Source organism: Sebastes umbrosus, chromosome 3, assembly GCF_015220745.1.
Source record: "Sebastes umbrosus isolate fSebUmb1 chromosome 3, fSebUmb1.pri, whole genome shotgun sequence".
Taxonomy (NCBI): domain Eukaryota; kingdom Metazoa; phylum Chordata; class Actinopteri; order Perciformes; family Sebastidae; genus Sebastes; species Sebastes umbrosus.
In genome coordinates this window covers 4,995,928-5,017,627 of record NC_051271.1, presented here as the reverse complement: position 1 = coordinate 5,017,627, position 21,700 = coordinate 4,995,928, and the positions used below count along the sequence as shown (strand labels likewise).

Genomic DNA, 21,700 nt, shown 5'->3' with positions numbered 1-21,700 from the left:
CATATTTTATTAGGGACCCATTTAAGGCCTCACTGTCCAGCTAAATGTGCTATCGATGTCGTCCATCTTGTCTTCATCAGTTCAGCCACCTGCTGCATGACTGCCCTCGTATACTAGCTACAACACCTATATATCTACCTATATACAAAGCAGATAGATATAGATAAGATATTTTATATTTTATTCTCCCAGTAATGTTCAACCATCAGTCTTGGAGGATAAAAAAGGTGCTGAATAACATCCTCCTCTGCTTTTATTTCCTTTATGTTAAAAGGTTACAGTAAAACCTCGTATCAACCCCAAAAGAAAGAATAATAAATGCAAAAGACAGAGCACTGGTTAAACATTTCAAGAACTTTTAAATATATTTTTGTTTCACAAGAACACTCAATTTTAAGGGAAAAATTTGCATTTGTGTTTCTTTCAGTTTGTAGATAAATGGATCTGATATGTCCGTATGGGTTTTACACTCCCAGAGGATTCAATGTCATTTTTTTGTGTCATTGTGTTAAAAAAAAAACTAGTCTTTTTTATTTGAATGATTTCATAAATTGCAACTTTTTGTCCAAATGAAAACAATACCATAAAATTTACCCCAACTGTTCTCTACATCTTGCAAAGTTAAAAAATAAAAGTGTTTTATTGTGTGTTTATGTGTATAAAAGACTTTTTGGCCGTTTTATGCCTTCATCATAGTGTTATTATTATTATTATTATTATTATTATTATTATTATTATTATTATTCATCTTAGTGACAGTGATGGTTGCCATAGCTACCGGGGCGCCCCTGCACGCTGCTGTGTGCGCGTGTGTTCTATGTTCTACGATGTCATTCTAGAATTCTATGACGCATCACTGCCGTTGTGGAATTCAGTAAGATTAGGACTCACCTTATTCTTCACTTGTTTTCTCAGAGCAAAATATCTTGCAAAACCGCCAAGAGACCAAAACTCAACGCTGAACATCCACTTCTTCATTGACACAATGTTATCAAACAGGCAAAGTGAAGGTAAAGAATTGTTTCTATCACAGATCTGTGAAACACACACTCAGTAAGCAGAGCAGCAATACCTCTGTATGGTTTCTGTTGGAACATATTCATATGTAACGTGATTAATCCTACCTTTGAGAGATTAATATTCAGACTGTGTGAGAGAGATGTTTCTAATCATTTTTGTCCAATGCAGTTTGACAAAATGTTAGAAACACTTTTCGAGAAAATTTAATCCAGTCATGGACATGAATTCCCTTTTGCACATTTCCTAATATAACTGCAAAGTTTCTAATCGTGCAAAAAAACAACAACAATATGTTCAACTTGATGTTAGGTCAAATAGTTTTCTTTAATGACTTTCATGCACAGGTGGTAGTTCCTGTAAGCCTCTATTCAACTGGGTTAGGCAGTAATGGAGCACTGATTGAATTTATACTTATTCAAAAACTGACATTGAGAAAAGTAATAAAAGAGGATAAATATAATTATTTATATTATAAATATTAAAGAAAAAGTTACTTGTATGACTGTGGAAAATAAACAGCAGTCTATATTCACAAAAAGAAGAGAAGATGGTTAAAAGGCTCATCCAACACAAACTACAACCTCAAAAATGGCTTTAGTTGAATCCACACATCTCTGACATAGAGTGTTTTTTTTTTGGTTTCTGTGTGTCTGACACTCAAAAACACAAAACTATTGACATGCACTGAGTTGCTTCTTACAGTAGAAGTGTTGTAGTTAGAAAAGTCAAAGTGTATGACATAACTTGTGTCAGTGAGTGACTGACCACCTCCTCTGCTCTCTTGTTTTGTTTACAGTCACGGTACGCAGAAGCGTTCGACTGACCAACGCAGGATATTACAACCATCTAGGAAAACCAGTCATTTCCTACAAGGAGACGGCTACGTACAAGTAAGCTGACGTGTGTGTGTGTGTGTGTGTGTGTGTGTGTGTCACAGTCATGCTTGTATACAGTATGTTCTGTAGCATACACAGGCTATGTGTTTAACAGTCATAAGTTCTTCATTATACATCTTCAAAGCTCTCACTCTTTCTCATTTTCATTATACAATACTTTCAGAAAAAGGAGGTTTTCTCCAGACGGTCTGAGAAAGTCCATCGCCAAGAAAATCAGCATGGCCAGCGGGATCATAGGGGCCAACAGGGACAGCGGGGTCAACAGGGACAGCGGGGACAGCGGGGCCAACAGGGACAGCGGGGCCAACAGGGACAGCGGGGCCAGCTGGGGCAACGAGGCCAGCGGGGCCAACAGGGACAGCTGGGCCAGCGGGGCCAACAGGGACAGCGGGACCAAAGAGGCCAGCGGGGACAACAAGGACAGCGGGGACAACAAGGACAGCGGGGGCAACGGGGCCAGCGGGGGCAACGGGGCCTGCTGGAACGGCATTATTCGCTGGCTGTTCTTCATGCTGCTCATGTGTCTTGGTAAGCGATCTCTCCTTCTACAAACAATCATATCTTGTTCATCAGCTTGTGTGTTTTATACTGTAGAGTGTCTGTCTTTTGAATTAAACATCACTGACCTGTTTCTCCAATACTTTGTTTCTCTCCATCCATCAGGAATTGTATACTTCACCCTGGCTCTATCCATGAACAGCAACTCTCTTGACTCAGGACCCTCAGCGTCACTTTTCCCATCAACCAAGCGGGATAAGGTATGACCTTCTTTTTATTCTTAATGTGCACCTATAAAACACAATCACAGCCCAAATATGTTCTCACCTACATGTTGAAACACACAATGATGTCAACATCCACCATTCAAATTAATCTCCTGTCACTTACAGGCCTTGAGCACATATGAATGGATGGGGGAGCGGATGAGAATGCTGCAGGACGAGGTGCTGAGGTTAAAGTGGGTCAAGGAGCCACCAGGGGACACTATGCCCAACATTGCCCTGGAGTCGCAAGGTGAGACATCTAAATCACCCTCATCATTTTTATCTGTCAGATTGTAATTCACACATGTGATTTTTAGTTTTGAGATCCCTTTTTCACTTTCTTTGTGTGTGTTTTTGTGTGCAGGGGCCCTTGTTTTAGCTCGATTGTCCTCGGAAACATACCAATGCACCGGACCAACCTGTTTTCTTGTATACCTGATACGTCTTTGGAGACAACCTGTAGACCCAAGTATTGTGACTCAGGTAGGAACTAGGAACTACACACACAAAACACATGGCTATGCGGTTTGGCAATATCATCTAATGATTTGGATTGTTTTACTGTCTATTTTGTTATACCTCATACCATCTAAACTTTTTTTAATACTCTTTCATTCTTCAGGGAGGACCAATCGTGGATGGACGCTGCTGGCCATTTGATGGTGAGCGTGGACATTTAGTCATAGCCCTGTCCCACCCAGTGACCATCAGCCATGTGACACTGGGTCACATTTCAAAGACCGTGTCGCTAACTGGCAGCATCTCGAGCAGCCCAAAGATGTTTGCTGTCTATGTAAGTCACAAATTTAAAATTGTTACACTGCAGACGTCACATACACGGAGAACAACAAGGTGCTCAACTGGATCTCTATCTTTCTCTCTTGCAGGGCATGAAGACTAAAGAGGATGAAGGTACCCTACTAGGAACCTTTCTTTATGATCAGGACGGCGAGTCATTGCAGACTTTCAAACTGTCTGTGAGTATTACATCGTGCAACGAAACACATGCACATTGAAGGAATTCCCCTCATAGAATCGTCACCTTCATGCGTGTTGGTTTATCTTCTAAGCAGCTGCAAGCTCAGAGTATATAACAAACAAATGCAAAGTAACTTTAAAGTATAATCAGTATCAATTTATTCCGCAGATATATTCATCAAAGTTGCACAGAGTTATTACAGAAGTTCTGGATTCATCAGTGTGTCCCCGACACCACGCACGGCTGTCAGTTCGCAGAGAATGAACCCCGAGCTCTGCTATACGTTTACCTTTATACACATTAGCAGGCGAACCCTGGGGAAGGGGTCAGGCTTTCTGCAGACCCAATACACAACATTATTTGCATGGTCATCCTGTCCCTTCCCCCATCCGCTTTTACCCCCAAGGCCCTTTCGTCCTTGTAGCTATTCCTTTTACAGGCCCACTCAACATTCCATCACGAGATAATCCATGTGATCATTCTTGCCCCGTCTTACATCAGTCAATTATCTGTAGACAGTCTAAGCCTAGTATTTAACACCAAACTCGCTAAACTCACAACATAATTAAGTTTGTTACACAACAACAGTTTTATCATGATATATTTCCAACAACATGCATTTTTTAAATTTCACCCACAAGCTAATATATCATAAGAATTACAGTTTGTCTGTCCTCATTGTAGGCTACTCATTATATCCCTTATTTCCCATCCTCTCGGTTTGTGCTCAACTAACTCTCTCTGTTCATTTCTCTATCTCTCAGGATCAGGAAGCAGGTGTCTTCAGCCATGTGAAGCTGCAAGTCGAGAGCAACTGGGGAAATCCTGACTACACTTGCGTGTACAATTTCAGGGTCTATGGGACCATATAGAAGACGGTGTTTGCTCCTATATGGGATATGGTGTACTGTGAGTGTTCACCATATGAACCTGCTGGTTAGAGGTGTGGTGTACTGTGAGTGTTCACCATACGAACCTGCTGGTTAGAGGTGTGGTGTACTGTGAGTGTTCACCATACGAACCTGCTGGTTAGAGGTGTGGTGTACTGTGAGTGTTCACCATACGAACCTGCTGGGGAGAGGTGTGGTGTACTGTGAGTGTTCACAAGAAGATAGTTTGGTCATTCTATAAAAGTGTAACATTATTTAAGAACAGGATCAAAGTAACAGTAGAAGATAAATAGGCTAAATAAATACACAAATAAATACATACATAGATATTTTTGTTTTGTTCTTTTCATTAACACATGAATGTCTTTTATCCAAAAAGTGTGTGATAAATTACAGGGAGGGTCTCTATAGATGTTATACAACAAGGAGGGTCTCTATAGATGTTATACAACAGGGAGGGTCTCTATAGATGTTATACAACAGGGAGGGTCTCTACAGATGTTATACAACAGGGAGGGTCTCTACAGATGTTATACAACAGGGAGGGTCTCTACAGATGTTATACAACAGGGAGGGTCTCTACAGATGTTATACAGAACTCTCACATAATTGACACTTTTCTCTCTCACACTCTCACTATGGGCTGTTTCTTTATGTCGGCAGGTGAGAAGCACTATGTGGCTACTCCTTTCAACACACCTGACACTTCCACCTGATCCCTTCACTCCACTAGGAAGGCTGTAGCCGAGTAGTTCTACATCATGATAATGCTGATTTTTCAACAAGCGATTATGACATTAATGCCAGCTAGACAGAATAAAGCTCTGTCTGTCATGACAATAGTACTGTACTGAAGGCCACTTCATCAAAATCATGGAAATTCACAATAATTAGGCCTGTGCTAAAAAAGCCGACGTAAGTAAGCCAAATGATCTTTGGCCTATCGCAATAACCTCCATATTGTGTAAAACCATGGAACGAGTTCTTGCCAACCACCTGACCAGCACAGTGCTAGATCTGCTCCAGTTCGCTTAAATAAGAGCAACAGAGGCCCAGACGACGCTGTGCTGACTCTGCTTAACACAGTCACAAAAGATATTCATGTGTTAATGAAAAGAACAAAACAAAAATATCTATGTATGTATTTATTTGTGTATTTATTTAGCCTATTTATCTTCTACTGTTACTTTGATCCTGTTCTTAAATAATGTTACACTTTTATAGAATGACCAAACTATCTTCTTGGCTTTTATTTTGACATGTTTGCCTTCACTTCCTGGTCACGTGACTGCCGTTCTCCGCTCTTCGATTCAAAACAGAAAATAACAGAAAGAAACTTGAAGAAACTAAATCGGATCGTTTTTTTAATTTGGTTTTTTTCGTTTTTCGTTTGGAAACAAAAAACAAACAGAGCACCACGTGATTCCGTTTTTCGTTTGTGGTTTAAAACGAAAAAACGAAAAACCCACGTGACTTCCGTTCTTCAATTCAAAACAAATAATGAGAAAAGGAATTCGCAAAAACAAACAAACGGCCCGGTTTGGGTTCGTTTTTCATTTTTTGATTCAGAAACGAAAAACGGGAAAACGGCCGTTTCCTGGTTTTTGGTTTAAAACGAAAAAATAAAAAAACGTTTTTTCCTTTCTGAATTCCAAAGGAAAAACGGAATATCCGATGATACCCAGACCCGTACGCACCTGCTGGTTAGAGGTGTGGTGTACTCTGAGTGTTCACCATACGCACCTGCTGGTTAGAGGTGTGGTGTACTGTGAGTGTTCACCATACGCACCTGCTGGTTAGAGGTGTGGTGTGCTGTGAGTGTTCACCATACGAACCTGCTGGTTAGAGGTGTGGTGTGCTGTGAGAGTTCACCATACGAACCTGCTGGTTAGAGGTGTGGTGTGCTGTGAGAGTTCACCATACGCACCTGCTGGTTAGAGGTGTGGTGTGCTGTGAGTGTTCACCATACGCACCTGCTGGTTAGAGGTGTGGTGTGCTGTGAGAGTTCACCATACTTCCATAGTTTGAGGGCTGCACGGTGGCAGAGTGATCAGCACTGTAGCCGCACAGAGGAAGGACTGGTGATCGGTCTCTGTCTGTGTAGAGTATTCTCTCCGTGCATGCATGGGTTTTACCAGGTACTCTGGTTTCCTCCCATACACAAATAATAATAATGATTATTGTTCAATAAAAATCAAAAAAATATTTCTGCTTGTTTTATCATCTATTTGAAACCCACAAGTGCAGTGAACTTGATACAAGTATAAAATAACATACAAATATCATTCTTCCATCTTACAAAAGCACATTATTGATCATGTAACAATTCCAACATATAATTTAACATTTACAAATTGAATAACAAACAACATAAATGCCAGATTCAGGTGATATGAAATAAAAAATAAACTTGAAAAACTTAACCTTGATGAATTTTGATTCCAACCATCAGAGTATGTAACACATTTAAACAGGTCATTTTAAAACTCACAGTATTCGGACAACCATGAAAAGTTTCTGTATCTCAATCTGTGGAGTGAAACTATGGAACAGTTTCATTGTGGAGCTAAAGCAATGTCCAAACTTAAACCAGTTTAAAATAAGGTATAAAGACATGATGTTCACAAGGTACAGGGATGAAGTGGGGGTTTGACAATCACAAGGTGTTTACAGGGGTTACTGTTTATTTATCTATTACTGTTTGTTTATTTATTTATTGGTTACTTAATATTTATTCTGTATTAGTCTATCTTCCTATTTTTTCTGTAAAGAATAATGCAAATTTAAAATTCAAAATCAAATTTAGAATAATGTATTCATGGTCAGATGCTGTGTATTGTATATATATATATATATACATATACATATATATATATACGTATGTATACATATATGTATATGTGTATGTGGTGTGCAGTGTGCGCATGTAGTGCAATATGCAATGTATACATATATATATATATATATGTGTGTGTGTGTGTATGTGTATTGCATGTTGTATTGCATGTGCATATTGTATATTATAAATTGTATATTACCAATAATAATATGCGCATATACGAAAAGATAACTAGTCAATATGATTAAGTTAAATATATAAGTAAGTAATTGGTATTGTGATTAAGTTATATTATAAGTAATGAATTGGTATTCTGGATTGATAACAAATTTATAGTTTGATAAGGATAATTATATCAGTAATTAATTCATATTTCTGTATGACAGAGATAAAAGGTAATTATAGTAGACAAATTTAAGAACATTTAATTAGAGTATATGTATGGCTCAATAAGGAAGCTGGTTAATTATTAATGAATGAGTTATGGAGAAGGGGTGGGATTAAATAAGTTTGTACTTCTTCTTACTCCTTTTCGAATATATAAATCAAGGCATCAAGTGTTTGACAATTTGCTTTTCTTTTGCTTTTCATTGTATGTAAATACTACTTCTTTCTGGTTGTCCACTTGTTGGTATGATCGTTCTCTTTTTCTTTATTTTTTTTGTATTCTACATGTTCTAAATACATTTTTAAATGAAATGAAAAGAAGCTGTGTAATTTGAGGTACCAAACTGTGAGAACAGTCTTGAACTACTGCACCATTTGTGTTTGAGTGAAAAATACAAGGATGGTGCAGATAAATAAACACATAAATAATCAAAACAGCGACTGCTCTGTTTAATACAAATCTGTAAAGTGAGGGTATTAATTTGGCTGCTTGGTGAAAACGAGGCTGACACTGAAGAAAGATCCACGACTATGAAGCTGGACCGGCCCGCCTCCATGCTGCTGCCTGCACATGCTCAACCTGCATTTCCACCAGATCCGTGATGGAGGGTGTCTCAATGCAGGAGAAGCAGTCGCCAGGAGATTCAGCAGTGGCATCGCCTATTTCTTGCTTAAAGTGTTGTCAGAAGTAGATTTGTTTAAGAAGTTTATATAAGTTGCCTCCAGCTTTCTGTGTGCAGAACCTCCCATTAAACACATGGTGGCAGCAGCACTCCACTGACAGGAGTCAGTCAGCCGGGCCTACATGTCACTGCAATATTAGTATTAATGTAACTAAGCACATTTACTCAAGTACAGTACAATTTTGAGGTACTTGTACTTTACTTGAGTGTTTTCATTTTCTGCTACTTTATACTTCTACTCCACTACATCTCAGAGGGAAAGGTTGTAGGTAGTTTTTACTGCACTACATTTATTGGACAGCTTTAGTTACTTTGCAGATTTATATTGTGTATTAATAATCTGAATCAACTAATACATTATGATATACAGTATATATACATACATATATATATACATATACATATACATATACATATATATACAGTACATAACCAGCTGCAATATTAATGTGATGTTTACAGTACTGCATCAAGACATGTACCATTCAGCATAATAATAATAAAAGGTACTTTTAGATATTTTAAGTACAGTATTTTTACACTGTGGTATTACTACCTTTTCTTAACGATTTTGGTAACATTTCATTTTATAGGTCCGCAAATTTCATAGTAATTAGCTGATAATTAGCAAGTAACCTATTTGAAATTTATTTGGAATTACTGCCAAATTACTCAATTTATCAAAAATGACTTTATTATAAACATGATTTAATAATTGTATGCTAAAATAGCATATAATGGTTAAAATAGGGCCCTTAGGCTTGAGGAGCGTCTGCTCTTCATCGGAGTTGGAAAACTAATAGAAGACACATCTGATCAGGCACAAATCTCACCATTGTGTGACTTATTGAAAAAGAAGAAGTCCATATTCAAAGAAGTTATTTTCTAATTATCATATATTTATCAGCAGACATGGAAATAAAGCATATGAATTAACTTTGTATTCTTTTGAGCCGGCTCGTTCGCGTCCGACACATCACTAATTTCATGACAACTGGGCTACGTCCATCTGCTGAGGAAGATGATGTCATACAATCTAAAGCTCCAGAACAGCTACTAAATGGTCGTTGTGGTGCGACTGTTTTGCTTCAAAGGTCAGACAGCAGGAAGTGGAGGGCGTGGAATTGAAACGATGTCTTGTAGGAAGCCTTCCCCCTACGGACTGCTCGGTTTAGGTCGTCGTATGACCCCGCTGTGTAGGCACACAGAGCCCTGAAGTGATTCCAGGACAGCGGGTCATACATGTCCTTATTCTTCATGGCTTTGAGGGCACACAGCTTTGTGTATGTGGAGTGCAGACCTTCCCTGGTGCTCCTGGGGAGGTAGTGGCGTTTCACGTTGATCAGCATCTTCTGGGAGCAGCCGTAATACATGTCATCGACGGAGTCCAGAGACAAGCTGAGAGGGATTCTGATGAGCCTGGACAGACCTGACGGGACCTGTACTGCTGCCTTCAGCGAGGCGTTTGTGGTTTTCTGCACGGCAGCCTGAACGGAGGTATTCTGAACATTTACAGGCTCTTCAGATGCTGAAGATGGGTCCACTGTAGCCTCCTGTGGAGAGGATGTCTCAACATCGACCTTTTGGACATCAGAGCGTTTCAACAGGGCCTTTATGGTGTCATGTTCAGGCAACTGTTGAAAAAACAGAACATGTAGTTTTATTTAGATAATGCATTTTACAAAATAACATTAAATTAAATTTTAACGAGTAATAACTGTCATGGCCATTTTTCAAAGGGGTCTCTTGACCTCTGACCTCAAGATATATGAATGTAAATAGGTTATATGGGTACCCACGAGTCTCCCCTTTACAGACATGCCCACTTTATGATAATCACATGCAGTTTTTTTGCATGCAGTATAAATGGGTCATTTCCTTCTATTCTAAAATGGTGTATTTGAATATTTCTGCATGGGGTCCCTAAACAGTCTTGAATTACATAAAATGGGTATCACAGTAAAGCTGAGACTCTTGTGGATCCACTGAGTTCAACTGTATTCATGTGTGATGATGTTAGTCCCCATAGTAGCAATTTCATTGTAGTGGGACCATTTATTGAAACCTGACCGCACTGTATGAAATGACCTGTGGTGACCTCTAGGATAATCACAGCCTCATGAATTGTTACAGCCACAAACTACAGACCTAGAACATTCAGAGGATGGATGGCTTTCCTAGCTAGATTGACAATAAGGGGGTTTCTGAGCAGTTTACACAACAGACGTGCTCGCCGTCCTATCGCCGAAAAATTCAATTCTTGCAGAAATCTCCAAATGACAAAAGTTTTTGATCCAAAATCACAGCATGGCTTTTTCTGTGGTGTTCCTCAAGGTCTTGGTGTCTTAATGTGGTATTTTGGAGGAATTATTGATATTTTTTATTAATTCTCCAGTGTTGAAAAATGGTTAAATTTAGCACCAAAATAAATATTAAATGGTATCAACACAAAATTTGCTGCAACAATTTATGAGTCATAATAGAGCATGAGAACAGAATCATATACTTCGATCATAATGTTATAAACCCTTACACACTTTTACAATTCATTTTAATTCATTCAGTCATTCATTTTTATTTCCGATTTATGACTATAAGAACTTGATCAACTTAATCAAATTCAATTAGGTCAATTTCAGACTTCATCGTCATCAATCATTTTGAATGCGTAAGACATTTTACTAATAATTAGAATACAAAAGTATTTTTTACAGAGTAGTGAAATATTGTAAAATCAGTGGATATTAGTGGCATGTTACTGTATGCATTAATTATCTTACCGTCTTTGCATTCAGAGGTCTTATCCTCACACAGAGGCAGCAAAGGACGATAAACATCAACATACTCTCCTTCATCATGATTGAAGATACCTAAAAAGAAAGCAGGCATTTATTATTCCTGCCTATTAATTCAATCCAAACTTTATTGCAGACTCAAGGTACAGATAAAAAACAAGACATTACATATAAAACATTACATTACAAGATGCACAATAAAAAGTCATGATTAAAATAGATTAGAAATATAAATACATTAATGCCACATATAAAGAACTATACCAATGCCTCCACCGCTGTGATTGGTACCGTGTAGTGTTAAATCTTATGTTTGACAACCGCAAGATTATTTCAATCTCAGAGTCATTTAAACGGCATATAAATTTGTACATGAGATTTCTTAAGACAGTTTTTAAAGTATTTATGCCTGCAGACATAAAACATTTCACTTGCACTGCAACATCTCGGTCTTTTGAGTAATATTCTCACTGCATCATTATATGCAACTTGAAGTCTCTGTAAGCTCACTTTTTTATAGTTTGACCACAAATGGGCTGTAGACAGTACAGTGGTGTACAATATGCTCTGAACAGAGACATCTTCACTCTATCTTGAACACATACTAAACTTCTGTGAGAGAATGTTAGCTTGTGCATACATCTATAGCGGCATTGCCTATAAATATCATCATCTGTCATGTCTTCAGTAATGAAATGTCCAAGATATTTTACCTTATTACAGACACAAAGATTGTTAACAGACAATTTGAAGTCTGGAAATTATAGACATTTTGAGTGTGCTGTACTGGCATATGTATTGGATATCATGCACACCATACACAGAACATACATTACGTATTGTGAGTGTTCACCATACGAACCTGCTGGTGAGAGGTGTGATGTACCGTGAGTGTTCACCACTCACGGTACATCACAGAGGTGTGAGAGGTGAGAGGAGTGGTGCACCGTGAGTGTTCACCATTTTCAGACTTTTTTTAGATCTTTTTTTTCAGACTTTTTCTGTCCGAAATTTTTCAAATCTTTTTTTTCAGACTTTTTTTAGACTTTTTTTGTCCGAAATTTTTCAAATCTTTTTTTTCGGACATTTTTCAGACTTTTTTTTCCAGACTTTTTTTTCCAGATCTTTTTTTTCAGATCTTTTTTTTCAGACTTTCTGTCCGAAATTTTTCAAATCTTTTTTTTCAGACTTTTTTTAGATCTTTTCTTTTAGACTTTTTGTCCGAAATTTTTCAAATCGTTTTTTTCGGACATTTTTCAGATCTTTTTTTTCAGATCTTTTTTTTCAGACTTTTATTTCGGACATTTTTCAGATATTTTTTTTTTTTACTTTTTTTTCAGACTTTTATTTTCAGAAATTTTTCAGATCTTTTTTTTCAGAATTTTTTGTCGTACATATTTTTCAGACATTTTTCAGATATCTTTTTTCAGAATTTTTTTTTTCAGATCTATTTTTCAGACTTTTCTTTGGGACATTTTTTCAGACTTTTTTCAGATCTTTTTTCAGACTTTTATTTTCAGAAATTTTTCAGAAATTTTTTTCGGACATCTTTTTCAGACATTTTTCAGATATTTTTTTTCAGAATTTTTTTTTTCCAGACTTTTTTTTCAGATCTTTTTTTTTTTTACTTTTTTTTCAGATATTTTTTTTCAGACTTTTATTTTCAGAAATTTTTCAGATATTTTTTTTCAGAATTTTTTTTTTCCAGACTTTTTTCAGATCTATTTTTCAGACTTTCTTTGGGGACATTTTTTCAGACTTTTTTTTCGGACTTTTTTCAGATATTTTTTTCCAGATCTTTTTTTTCAGACTTTTTCTGTCCGAAATTTTTCAAATCTTTTATTTCAGACTTTTTTTAGATCTTTTTTTTTAGACTTTTTTTGTCCGACATTTTTCAAATCTTTTTTTTCGGACATATTTCAGATCTTTTTTTTTTTACTTATATTTTTTTTCAGACTTTTATTTTCAGAAATTTTTCAGATTTTTTTTTTCAGACTTTTCAGATCTATTTTCCAGACTTTTTTTTGGGACATTTTTTCAGACTTTTTTTTCGGACATTTTTTCAGACTTTTTTTTCGGACATTTTTCAGATCTTTTTTTCAGACTTTTCTTTGGGATATTTTTTCAGACTTTTTTTTCAGACTTTTATTTTCAGAAATTTTTCAGATCTTTTTTTTCAGAATTTTTTTTTTCCAGACTTTTTTTTCAGATCTTTTTTTTTTTTACTTTTTTTTCAGATATTTTTTTTCAGACTTTTATTTTCAGAAATTTTTCAGATCTTTTTTTTCAGAATTTTTTTTTTCCAGACTTTTTTCAGATCTATTTTTCAGACTTTCTTTGGGGACATTTTTTCAGACTTTTTTTTCGGACTTTTTTCAGATATTTTTTTCCAGATCTTTTTTTTCAGACTTTTTCTGTCCGAAATTTTTCAAATCTTTTATTTCAGACTTTTTTTAGATCTTTTTTTTTAGACTTTTTTTGTCCGACATTTTTCAAATCTTTTTTTTCGGACATATTTCAGATCTTTTTTTTTTTACTTATATTTTTTTTCAGACTTTTATTTTCAGAAATTTTTCAGATTTTTTTTTTCAGACTTTTCAGATCTATTTTCCAGACTTTTTTTTGGGACATTTTTTCAGACTTTTTTTTCGGACATTTTTTCAGACTTTTTTTTCGGACATTTTTCAGATCTTTTTTTCAGACTTTTCTTTGGGATATTTTTTCAGACTTTTTTTTCAGACTTTTATTTTCAGAAATTTTTCAGATCTTTTTTTTCAGAAATTTTTTTTTTCAGACTTTTCAGATCTATTTTCCAGACTTTTTTTTGGGAAATTTTTTCAGACTTTTTTTTCGGACTTTTTTCAGATCTTTTTTTTCAGACTTTTATTTTCAGAAATTTTTTAGAATTTTTTTTTTCAGACTTTTTTCAGATCTATTTTCCAGACTTTTTTTTGGGACATTTTTTCAGACTTTTTTTTGGGACATTTTTTCAGACTTTTTTTTCGGACATTTTTCAGATCTTTTTTTCAGACTTTTCTTTGGGACATTTTTTCAGACTTTTTTTTCAGACTTTTATTTTCAGAAATTTTTCAGATCTTTTTTTTCAGAAATTTTTTTCGGACATCTTTTTTAAGAATTTTTTTTTTCAGACTTTTTTCAGATCTATTTTTCAGACTTTTTTTTGGGACATTTTTTTGGGACATTTTTTCAGACTTTTTTTAGATCTTTTTTTTTCAGACTTTTATTTTCAGAAATTTTTCAGAATTTTTTTTCGGACATCTTTTTCAGACATTTTTCAGACTTTTATTTTGAGAAATTTTTCAGATCTTTTTTTTCAGAATTTTTTTTCGGACATCTTTTTCAGACATTTTTCAGATATTTTTTTTTCAGACTTTTTTCAGATCTATTTTTCAGACTTTTTTTAGATCTTTTTTTTCAGACTTTTATTTTCAGAAATTTTTCAGAATTTTTTTTCGGACATCTTTTTCAGACATTTTTCAGACTTTTATTTTCAGAAATTTTTCAGATCTTTTTTTTCAGAAATTTTTTTCGGACATCTTTTTCAGAATTTTTTTTTCAGACTTTTTTCAGATCTATTTTTCAGACTTTTTTTTGGGACATTTTTTTCGGACATTTTTTCAGACTTTTTTTAGATCTTTTTTTTCAGACCTTTATTTTCAGAAATTTTTCAGAATTTTTTTTTGGACATCTTTTTCAGACATTTTTCAGACTTTTATTTTGAGAAATTTTTCAGATCTTTTTTTTCAGAATTTTTTTTCGGACATCTTTTTCAGACATTTTTCTGATATTTTTTTTCAGAATTATTTCTTTCAGACTTTTTTCAGATCTATTTTTCAGACTTTTTTTAGATCTTTTTTTCAGACTTTTATTTTCAGAAATTTTTCAGAATTTTTTTTCGGACATCTTTTTCAGACATTTTTCATATATTTTTTTTCAGACTTTTATTTTGAGAAATTTTTCAGATCTTTTTTTTCAGAATTTTTTTTCGGACATCTTTTTTAGGTAAATCAGCTACCCAGTAGGAACACTTAAATAGCCCTCATTTAAATTACTATGTACTAAAAGTTTAAATAAATCCTGTCCAACTGGGGGTTTGTTAACTTTATCTCAAATCTAGCGTAATGTGCTTTAAGGTGAGCAAACTTTGCTTGCCATAGTCAGCAAATTTCAGAAAACAGCATAAAAAGCAATTAAATACGTTATCTATGACCGGTATAATTTTACTAGGCAACTGTAAATATTGGGGTAATTTGGCAGTAATTCCAAAGAAATGTACTTGCTAATTATCACCTAATTACCATGAAATGTGCAGACCTGTAAAATAAAGTGTTACCAAAGTGTTTATAATACAGATAATCTGTTTCCATTAAAGTTTTTGCATTTTCTGTCTTTGTTTGGCGAAATTCAGGTTTTTCTTTTTTCTTTTTCTTTTAAATGAGCAAAGTGACACATCGAGGTGTACCGAGGTATGTGGTGAGGACTTCAAAGGCAAATCTTGCTCAAAGATCTGCCTCGTGAACGTGTACCCCAATGGTCATCGTAAGCTACAGAGAAAAATGTATGTCATTTTGGATGACCAGAGCAACGTGTCATTGGCTAGATCAGAGTTTTTTGACATGTTCAGCATCAAGGGAGCTGCAGTGCCATACACACTCAAAACCTGTGCAGGGATGGTGGAAACAGCCGGCAGGAAAGCCCATGGATTCACAGTAGAATCTACAGATGGAAAAATGAACATGCCATTACCTATACTCACCGAGTGTAATGAAATCCCAAACAATAGATCAGAGATCCCGACGCCTGAAGCCGCGTACCATCACCATCACCTAAGACAGATAGCGAGTGAAATCCCACCTCTCGATCCAGCCGCCGACATCCTGCTGCTTTTGGGAAGAGACATTATTAGAGCCCATAAGGTTCGTAAGCAACACAATGGCCCTCACTATGCACCATATACACAAAAGCTAGACCTCGGCTGGGTCATCATAGGGGATGTATGCATAGGAGGTGTTCACAAGACAAACACAGTGAGTGCCATGAAGACCTGCATCCTTGACAATGGAAGACCAACTTGCCTTACTCCGTGTGAGAATCAGATACGAGTGAAAGAAATCTATAGTATCGAAGGTAATAGCAAGAATCCTCTCCTACACAAACCCACACAAAGTGCATCGTTGGTATCAAACAAGGATAATCTGGGAAAAATGGTTTTCTGTACAACAGAGAATGACAACCTGCTGGCCCACTCCATTGAGGATCTAACCTTCCTTCAGATCATGGAACGGGAGATCTTCCAAGATGACACCAATAGGTGGGTTGCTCCTCTCCCTTTTCGCCACCCACGGAGACGTCTCCCTAACAACAGAGACTATGCTCACAGCCGTCTGATGTCACTGCGACGGATGTTAGTGAAGAAGCCTGGAATGAAAGTGCAATTCACAGAGTTCATCCAAAAAATGATTGACAATAAGCATGCCGAGCTTGCACCGCCACTCAAAGAAGGAGACATAGTTCTCATGAAGGACAGTCAGACAAAAATAAATCAGTGGCCAATGGGAATAATTGTGAAGGTTATTCCCAGTAAAGATGGACTGGTAAGAAAGGTGGAAGTCAAAGTGATAAGAAATCAGACAGTCAAGATATTCTCCAGACCCATTTCTGAGGTGGTGCTGCTTTTCTCCCAGGAGGACAAGGAAACCTCGACAGGTTCGCCTGACTCACTAGCCTCTTCAGCATGAAGGTCAATAACAGAGCAGCTGAGTCAGGTGACATCATGGGAACGTCGTGTCGCACAGTCCACAGCTTAAAACCAGAGATAGGAAACTGTCGCTGAGCGATAGCCTGATGAACTCACTGTGAGACTGCAGTCATAACTTTGGGGACGTGGCAGCTTTCTCCTGTACAGACTCGGATTAGAAAAGACTGTGGGTTAATATGTTTAAAGTGGCATATTTCTAAAAATGCCAGGCGGGGAGTGTATTGGAACCAGTGTAAAGTGTTCCCTTTGTATGTCCTTTGGCACCCCCTAGTGGCGTCTGCAAATAGCTGTACTGAAGAGGAAGTGAGGTCATTGTAAACAAAGAATAACAGGAAGTGGTGTTCAGGAAGCTCCTTTTTGCTCAGGGAATCATCTGTGTGCAATCTTCTTAATCCTGTGCTATAAATCCACAAAGCCGGCTTCATCTGTAAGTTATTCACTAATCACAGTTATGTGAACATGTTTATGTCACCATTTCTTAGGTTGAGTACAGTATTTTGATGGTTAGTTTGTTTTCAACTACATAGAGATTTATTGATGTTTAAAGCATTGGTTCTTGTGTAAACATACTTTTATGCACCTGTTAGTTATGCTAGTGATCTTTTCTCTATTGATATATTATTTAGTACTTACAAGCACATTTATCTGATGTTTGTATTTTGTGCTCTTTTTCAGTTTTACAAAATTACATATTTTCCTCCATTAAATCCTGCAAACACAACAACTCGTCTGTTAGAGAATGCAATGCTGGAGAATATATTGTTGAGCTGGCTGTATAGCTGAAAAACACGTTGCCTGCAACATCTTTGAGTGAGGACAGCATAATATTCATATGTAACGTGATTAATCCTACCTTTGAGAGATTAATATTCAGACTGTGTGAGAGAGATGTTTCTAATCATGTTTGTCCAATGCAGTTTGACAAAATGTTAGAAACACTTTTCGAGAAAATTTAATCCAGTCATGGACATGAATTCCCTTTTGCACATTTCCTAATATAACTGCAAAGTTTCTAATCGTGCAAAAAAACAACAACAATATGTTCAACTTGATGTTAGGTCAAATAGTTTTCTTTAATGACTTTCATGCACAGGTGGTAGTTCCTGTAAGCCTCTATTCAACTGGGTTAGGCAGTAATGGAGCACTGATTGAATTTATACTTATTCAAAAACTGACATTGAGAAAAGTAATAAAAGAGGATAAATATAATTATTTATATTATAAATATTAAAGAAAAAGTTACTTGTATGACTATGTGGAAAATAAACAGCAGTCTATATTCACAAAAAGAAGAGAAGATGGTTAAAAGGCTCATCCAACACAAACTACAACCTCAAAAATGGCTTTAGTTGAATCCACACATCTCTGACATAGAGTGTTTTTTTTTTGGTTTCTGTGTGTCTGACACTCAAAAACACAAAACTATTGACATGCACTGAGTTGCTTCTTACAGTAGAAGTGTTGTAGTTAGAAAAGTCAAAGTGTATGACATAACTTGTGTCAGTGAGTGACTGACCACCTCCTCTGCTCTCTTGTTTTGTTTACAGTCACGGTACGTAGAAGCGTTCGACTGACCAACGCAGGATATTACAACCATCTAGGAAAACCAGTCATTTCCTACAAGGAGACAGCTACGTACAAGTAAGCTGACGTGTGTGTGTGTGTGTGTGTGTCACAGTCATGCTTGTATACAGTATGTTCTGTAGCATACACAGGCTATGTGTTTAACAGTCATAAGTTCTTCATTATACATCTTCAAAGCTCTCACTCTTTCTCATTTTCATTATACAATACTTTCAGAAAAAGGAGGTTTTCTCCAGACGGTCTGAGAAAGTCCATCGCCAAGACAATCAGCATGGCCAGCGGGATCATAGGGGCCAATCGGGCCATAGGGGCCAACGCGGCCAGTGGGGCCATTGGTGCCATTGGGGTCATTGGGGCCAACTGGGCCAGTGGGGCCAACAGGGCCAGCTGGGCCAGCGGGGCCAACAGAGACAGCGGGGCCAGCGGGGCCAACAGGGACAGCGGGGCCAGTGGGGCCAGCTGGAGCAACGAGGCCAGCGGGGCCAACAGGGCCAGCGGGGCCAACAGGGACAGCGGGGCCAGCGGGGCCAACAGGGACAGCGGGGCCAGTGGGGCCAGCTGGGGCAACGAGGCCAGCGGGGCCAACAGGGACAGCGGGGGCAACCGGGACAGCGGGGGCAACCGGGCCAGTGGGGCCAATGGGGCCAGCGGGGCCAACAGGGCCAGCGGGGCCAACAGGGCCAGCGGGGCCAACAGGGCCAGCTGGGCCAGCGGGGCCAACAGGGACAGCGGGGCCAGCTGGGGCAACGAGGCCAGCGGGGCCAACAGGGACAGCGGGGGCAACCGGGCCAGTGGGGCCAATGGGGCCAATGGGGCCAGCTGGGCCAGCGGGGCCAACAGGGACAGCTGGGCCAGTGGGGCCAGCGGGGCCAAAGAGGCCAGCGGGGACAACAGGGACAGCGGGGGCAACTGGGCCAGTGGGGCCAACGGGGCCAGCGGGGGCAACGGGGCCTGCTGGAACGGCATTATTCGCTGGCTGTTCTTCATGCTGCTCATGTGTCTTGGTAAGCGATCTCTCCTTCTACAAACAATCATATCTTGTTCATCAGCTTGTGTGTTTTATACTGTAGAGTGTCTGTCTTTTGAATTAAACATCACTGACCTGTTTCTCCAATACTTTGTTTCTCTCCATCCATCAGGAATTGTATACTTCACCCTGGCTCTATCCATGAACAGCAACTCTCTTGACTCAGGACCCTCAGCGTCACTTTTCCCATCAACCAAGCGGGATAAGGTATGACCTTCTTTTTATTCTTAATGTGCACCTATAAAACACAATCACAGCCCAAATATGTTCTCACCTACATGCTGAAACACACAATGATGTCAACATCCACCATTCAAATTAATCTCCTGTCACTTACAGGCCTTGAGCACATATGAATGGATGGGGGAGCGGATGAGAATGCTGCAGGACAAGGTGCTGAGGTTAAAGTGGGTCAAGGAGCCACCAGGGGACACTATGCCCAACTTTGCCCTGGAGTCGCAAGGTGAGACATCTAAATCACCCTCATCATTTTTATCTGTCAGATTGTAATTCACACATGTGATTTTTAGTTTTGAGATCCCTTTTTCACTTTCTTTGTGTGTGTTTTTGTGTGCAGGGGCCCTTGTTTTAGCTCGATTGTCCTCGGAAACATACCAATGCACCGGACCAACCTGTTTTCTTTCATCCCTGATATCTCTTTGGAGACAACCTGTAGACCCAAGTATTGTGACTCAGGTAGGAACTAGGAACTACACACACAAAACACATGGCTATGCGGTTTGGCAATATCATCTAATGATTTGGATTGTTTTACTGTCTATTTTGTTATACCTCATACCATCTAAACTTTTTTTAATACTCTTTCATTCTTCAGGGAGGACCAATCGTGGATGGACGCTGCTGGCCATTTGATGGTGAGCGTGGACATTTAGCCCTGTCCCACCCAGTGACCATCAGCCATGTGACACTGGGTCACATTTCAAAGACCGTGTCGCTAACTGGCAGCATCTCGAACAGCCCAAAGATGTTTGCTGTCTATGTAAGTCACAAATTTAAAATTGTTACACTGCAGACGTCACATACACGGAGAACAACAAGGTGCTCAACTGGATCTCTATCTTTCTCTCTTGCAGGGCATGAAGACTAAAGAGGATGAAGGTACCCTACTAGGAACCTTTCTTTATGATCAGGACGGCGAGTCATTGCAGACTTTCAAACTGTCTGTGAGTATTACATCGTGCAACGAAACACATGCACATGCATTTTTTAAATTTCACCCACAAGCTAATATATCATAAGAATTACAGTTTGTCTGTCCTCATTGTAGGCTACTCATTATATCCCTTATTTCCCATCCTCTCGGTTTGTGCTCAACTAACTCTCTCTGTTCATTTCTCTATCTCTCAGGATCAGGAAGCAGGTGTCTTCAGCCATGTGAAGCTGCAAGTCGAGAGCAACTGGGGAAATCCTGACTACACTTGCGTGTACAATTTCAGGGTCTATGGGACCATATAGAAGACGGTGTTTGCTCCTATATGGGATATGGTGTACTGTGAGTGTTCACCATACGAACCTGCTGGTTAGAGGTGTGGTGTACTGTGAGTGTTCACCATACGAACCTGCTGGTTAGAGGTGTGGTGTACTGTGAGTGTTCACCATACGAACCTGCTGGTTAGAGGTGTGGTGTACTGTGAGAGTTCACCATACGCACCTGCTGGTTAGAGGTGTGGTGTGCTGTGAGTGTTCACCATACGCACCTGCTGGTTAGAGGTGTGGTGTGCTGTGAGAGTTCACCATACTTCCATAGTTTGAGGGCTGCACGGTGGCAGAGTGATCAGCACTGTAGCCGCACAGAGGAAGGACTGGTGATCGGTCTCTGTCTGTGTAGAGTATTCTCTCCGTGCATGCATGGGTTTTACCAGGTACTCTGGTTTCCTCCCATACACAAATAATAATAATGATTATTGTTCAATAAAAATCAAAAAAATATTTCTGCTTGTTTTATCATCTATTTGAAACCCACAAGTGCAGTGAACTTGATACAAGTATAAAATAACATACAAATATCATTCTTCCATCTTACAAAAGCACATTAT

General features: G+C 38.1%; 1 protein-coding gene and 2 long non-coding RNA genes across 13 annotated transcripts; 2 read left to right on the top strand and 1 right to left on the bottom strand.

Annotated features, from left to right (window-relative positions):
* Positions 1–854: 854 nt before the first annotated feature.
* On the top strand, positions 855–21,593 carry LOC119484613. Of its 11 annotated transcripts, none has more exons than XM_037763562.1 (11): positions 856–1,010; positions 18,580–18,673; positions 18,833–18,914; positions 19,140–19,187; positions 19,368–19,620; positions 19,756–19,850; positions 19,983–20,106; positions 20,221–20,339; positions 20,479–20,643; positions 20,738–20,827; positions 21,012–21,593. In XM_037763562.1, exons 1-11 carry the CDS (start codon positions 986–988, stop codon positions 21,117–21,119), a joined length of 1,203 nt encoding a protein of 400 aa, XP_037619490.1. In that variant the 5' UTR covers positions 856–985; the 3' UTR covers positions 21,120–21,593. The 11 variants fall into 11 exon arrangements, with proteins under 11 accessions (XP_037619486.1, XP_037619483.1, XP_037619490.1 ...); XM_037763561.1 differs by having other exon boundaries at positions 19,140–19,222; positions 19,340–19,620; XM_037763560.1 differs by lacking the exons at positions 18,580–18,673; positions 18,833–18,914 and adding exons at positions 1,817–1,910; positions 2,080–2,236 and having other exon boundaries at positions 857–1,010; positions 19,089–19,187.
* On the top strand, positions 3,124–4,520 carry LOC119484647. The gene is made up of 4 exons (XR_005206057.1): positions 3,124–3,163; positions 3,303–3,473; positions 3,568–3,657; positions 4,424–4,520. It is a non-coding gene; the product is annotated as an uncharacterized LOC119484647 (long non-coding RNA).
* On the bottom strand, positions 6,352–12,201 carry LOC119484648. Its single transcript, XR_005206058.1, has 2 exons — positions 12,116–12,201; positions 6,352–6,522 (listed from the first exon to the last, which is right to left on the bottom strand). It is a non-coding gene; the product is annotated as an uncharacterized LOC119484648 (long non-coding RNA).
* Positions 21,594–21,700: the final 107 nt, after the last annotated feature.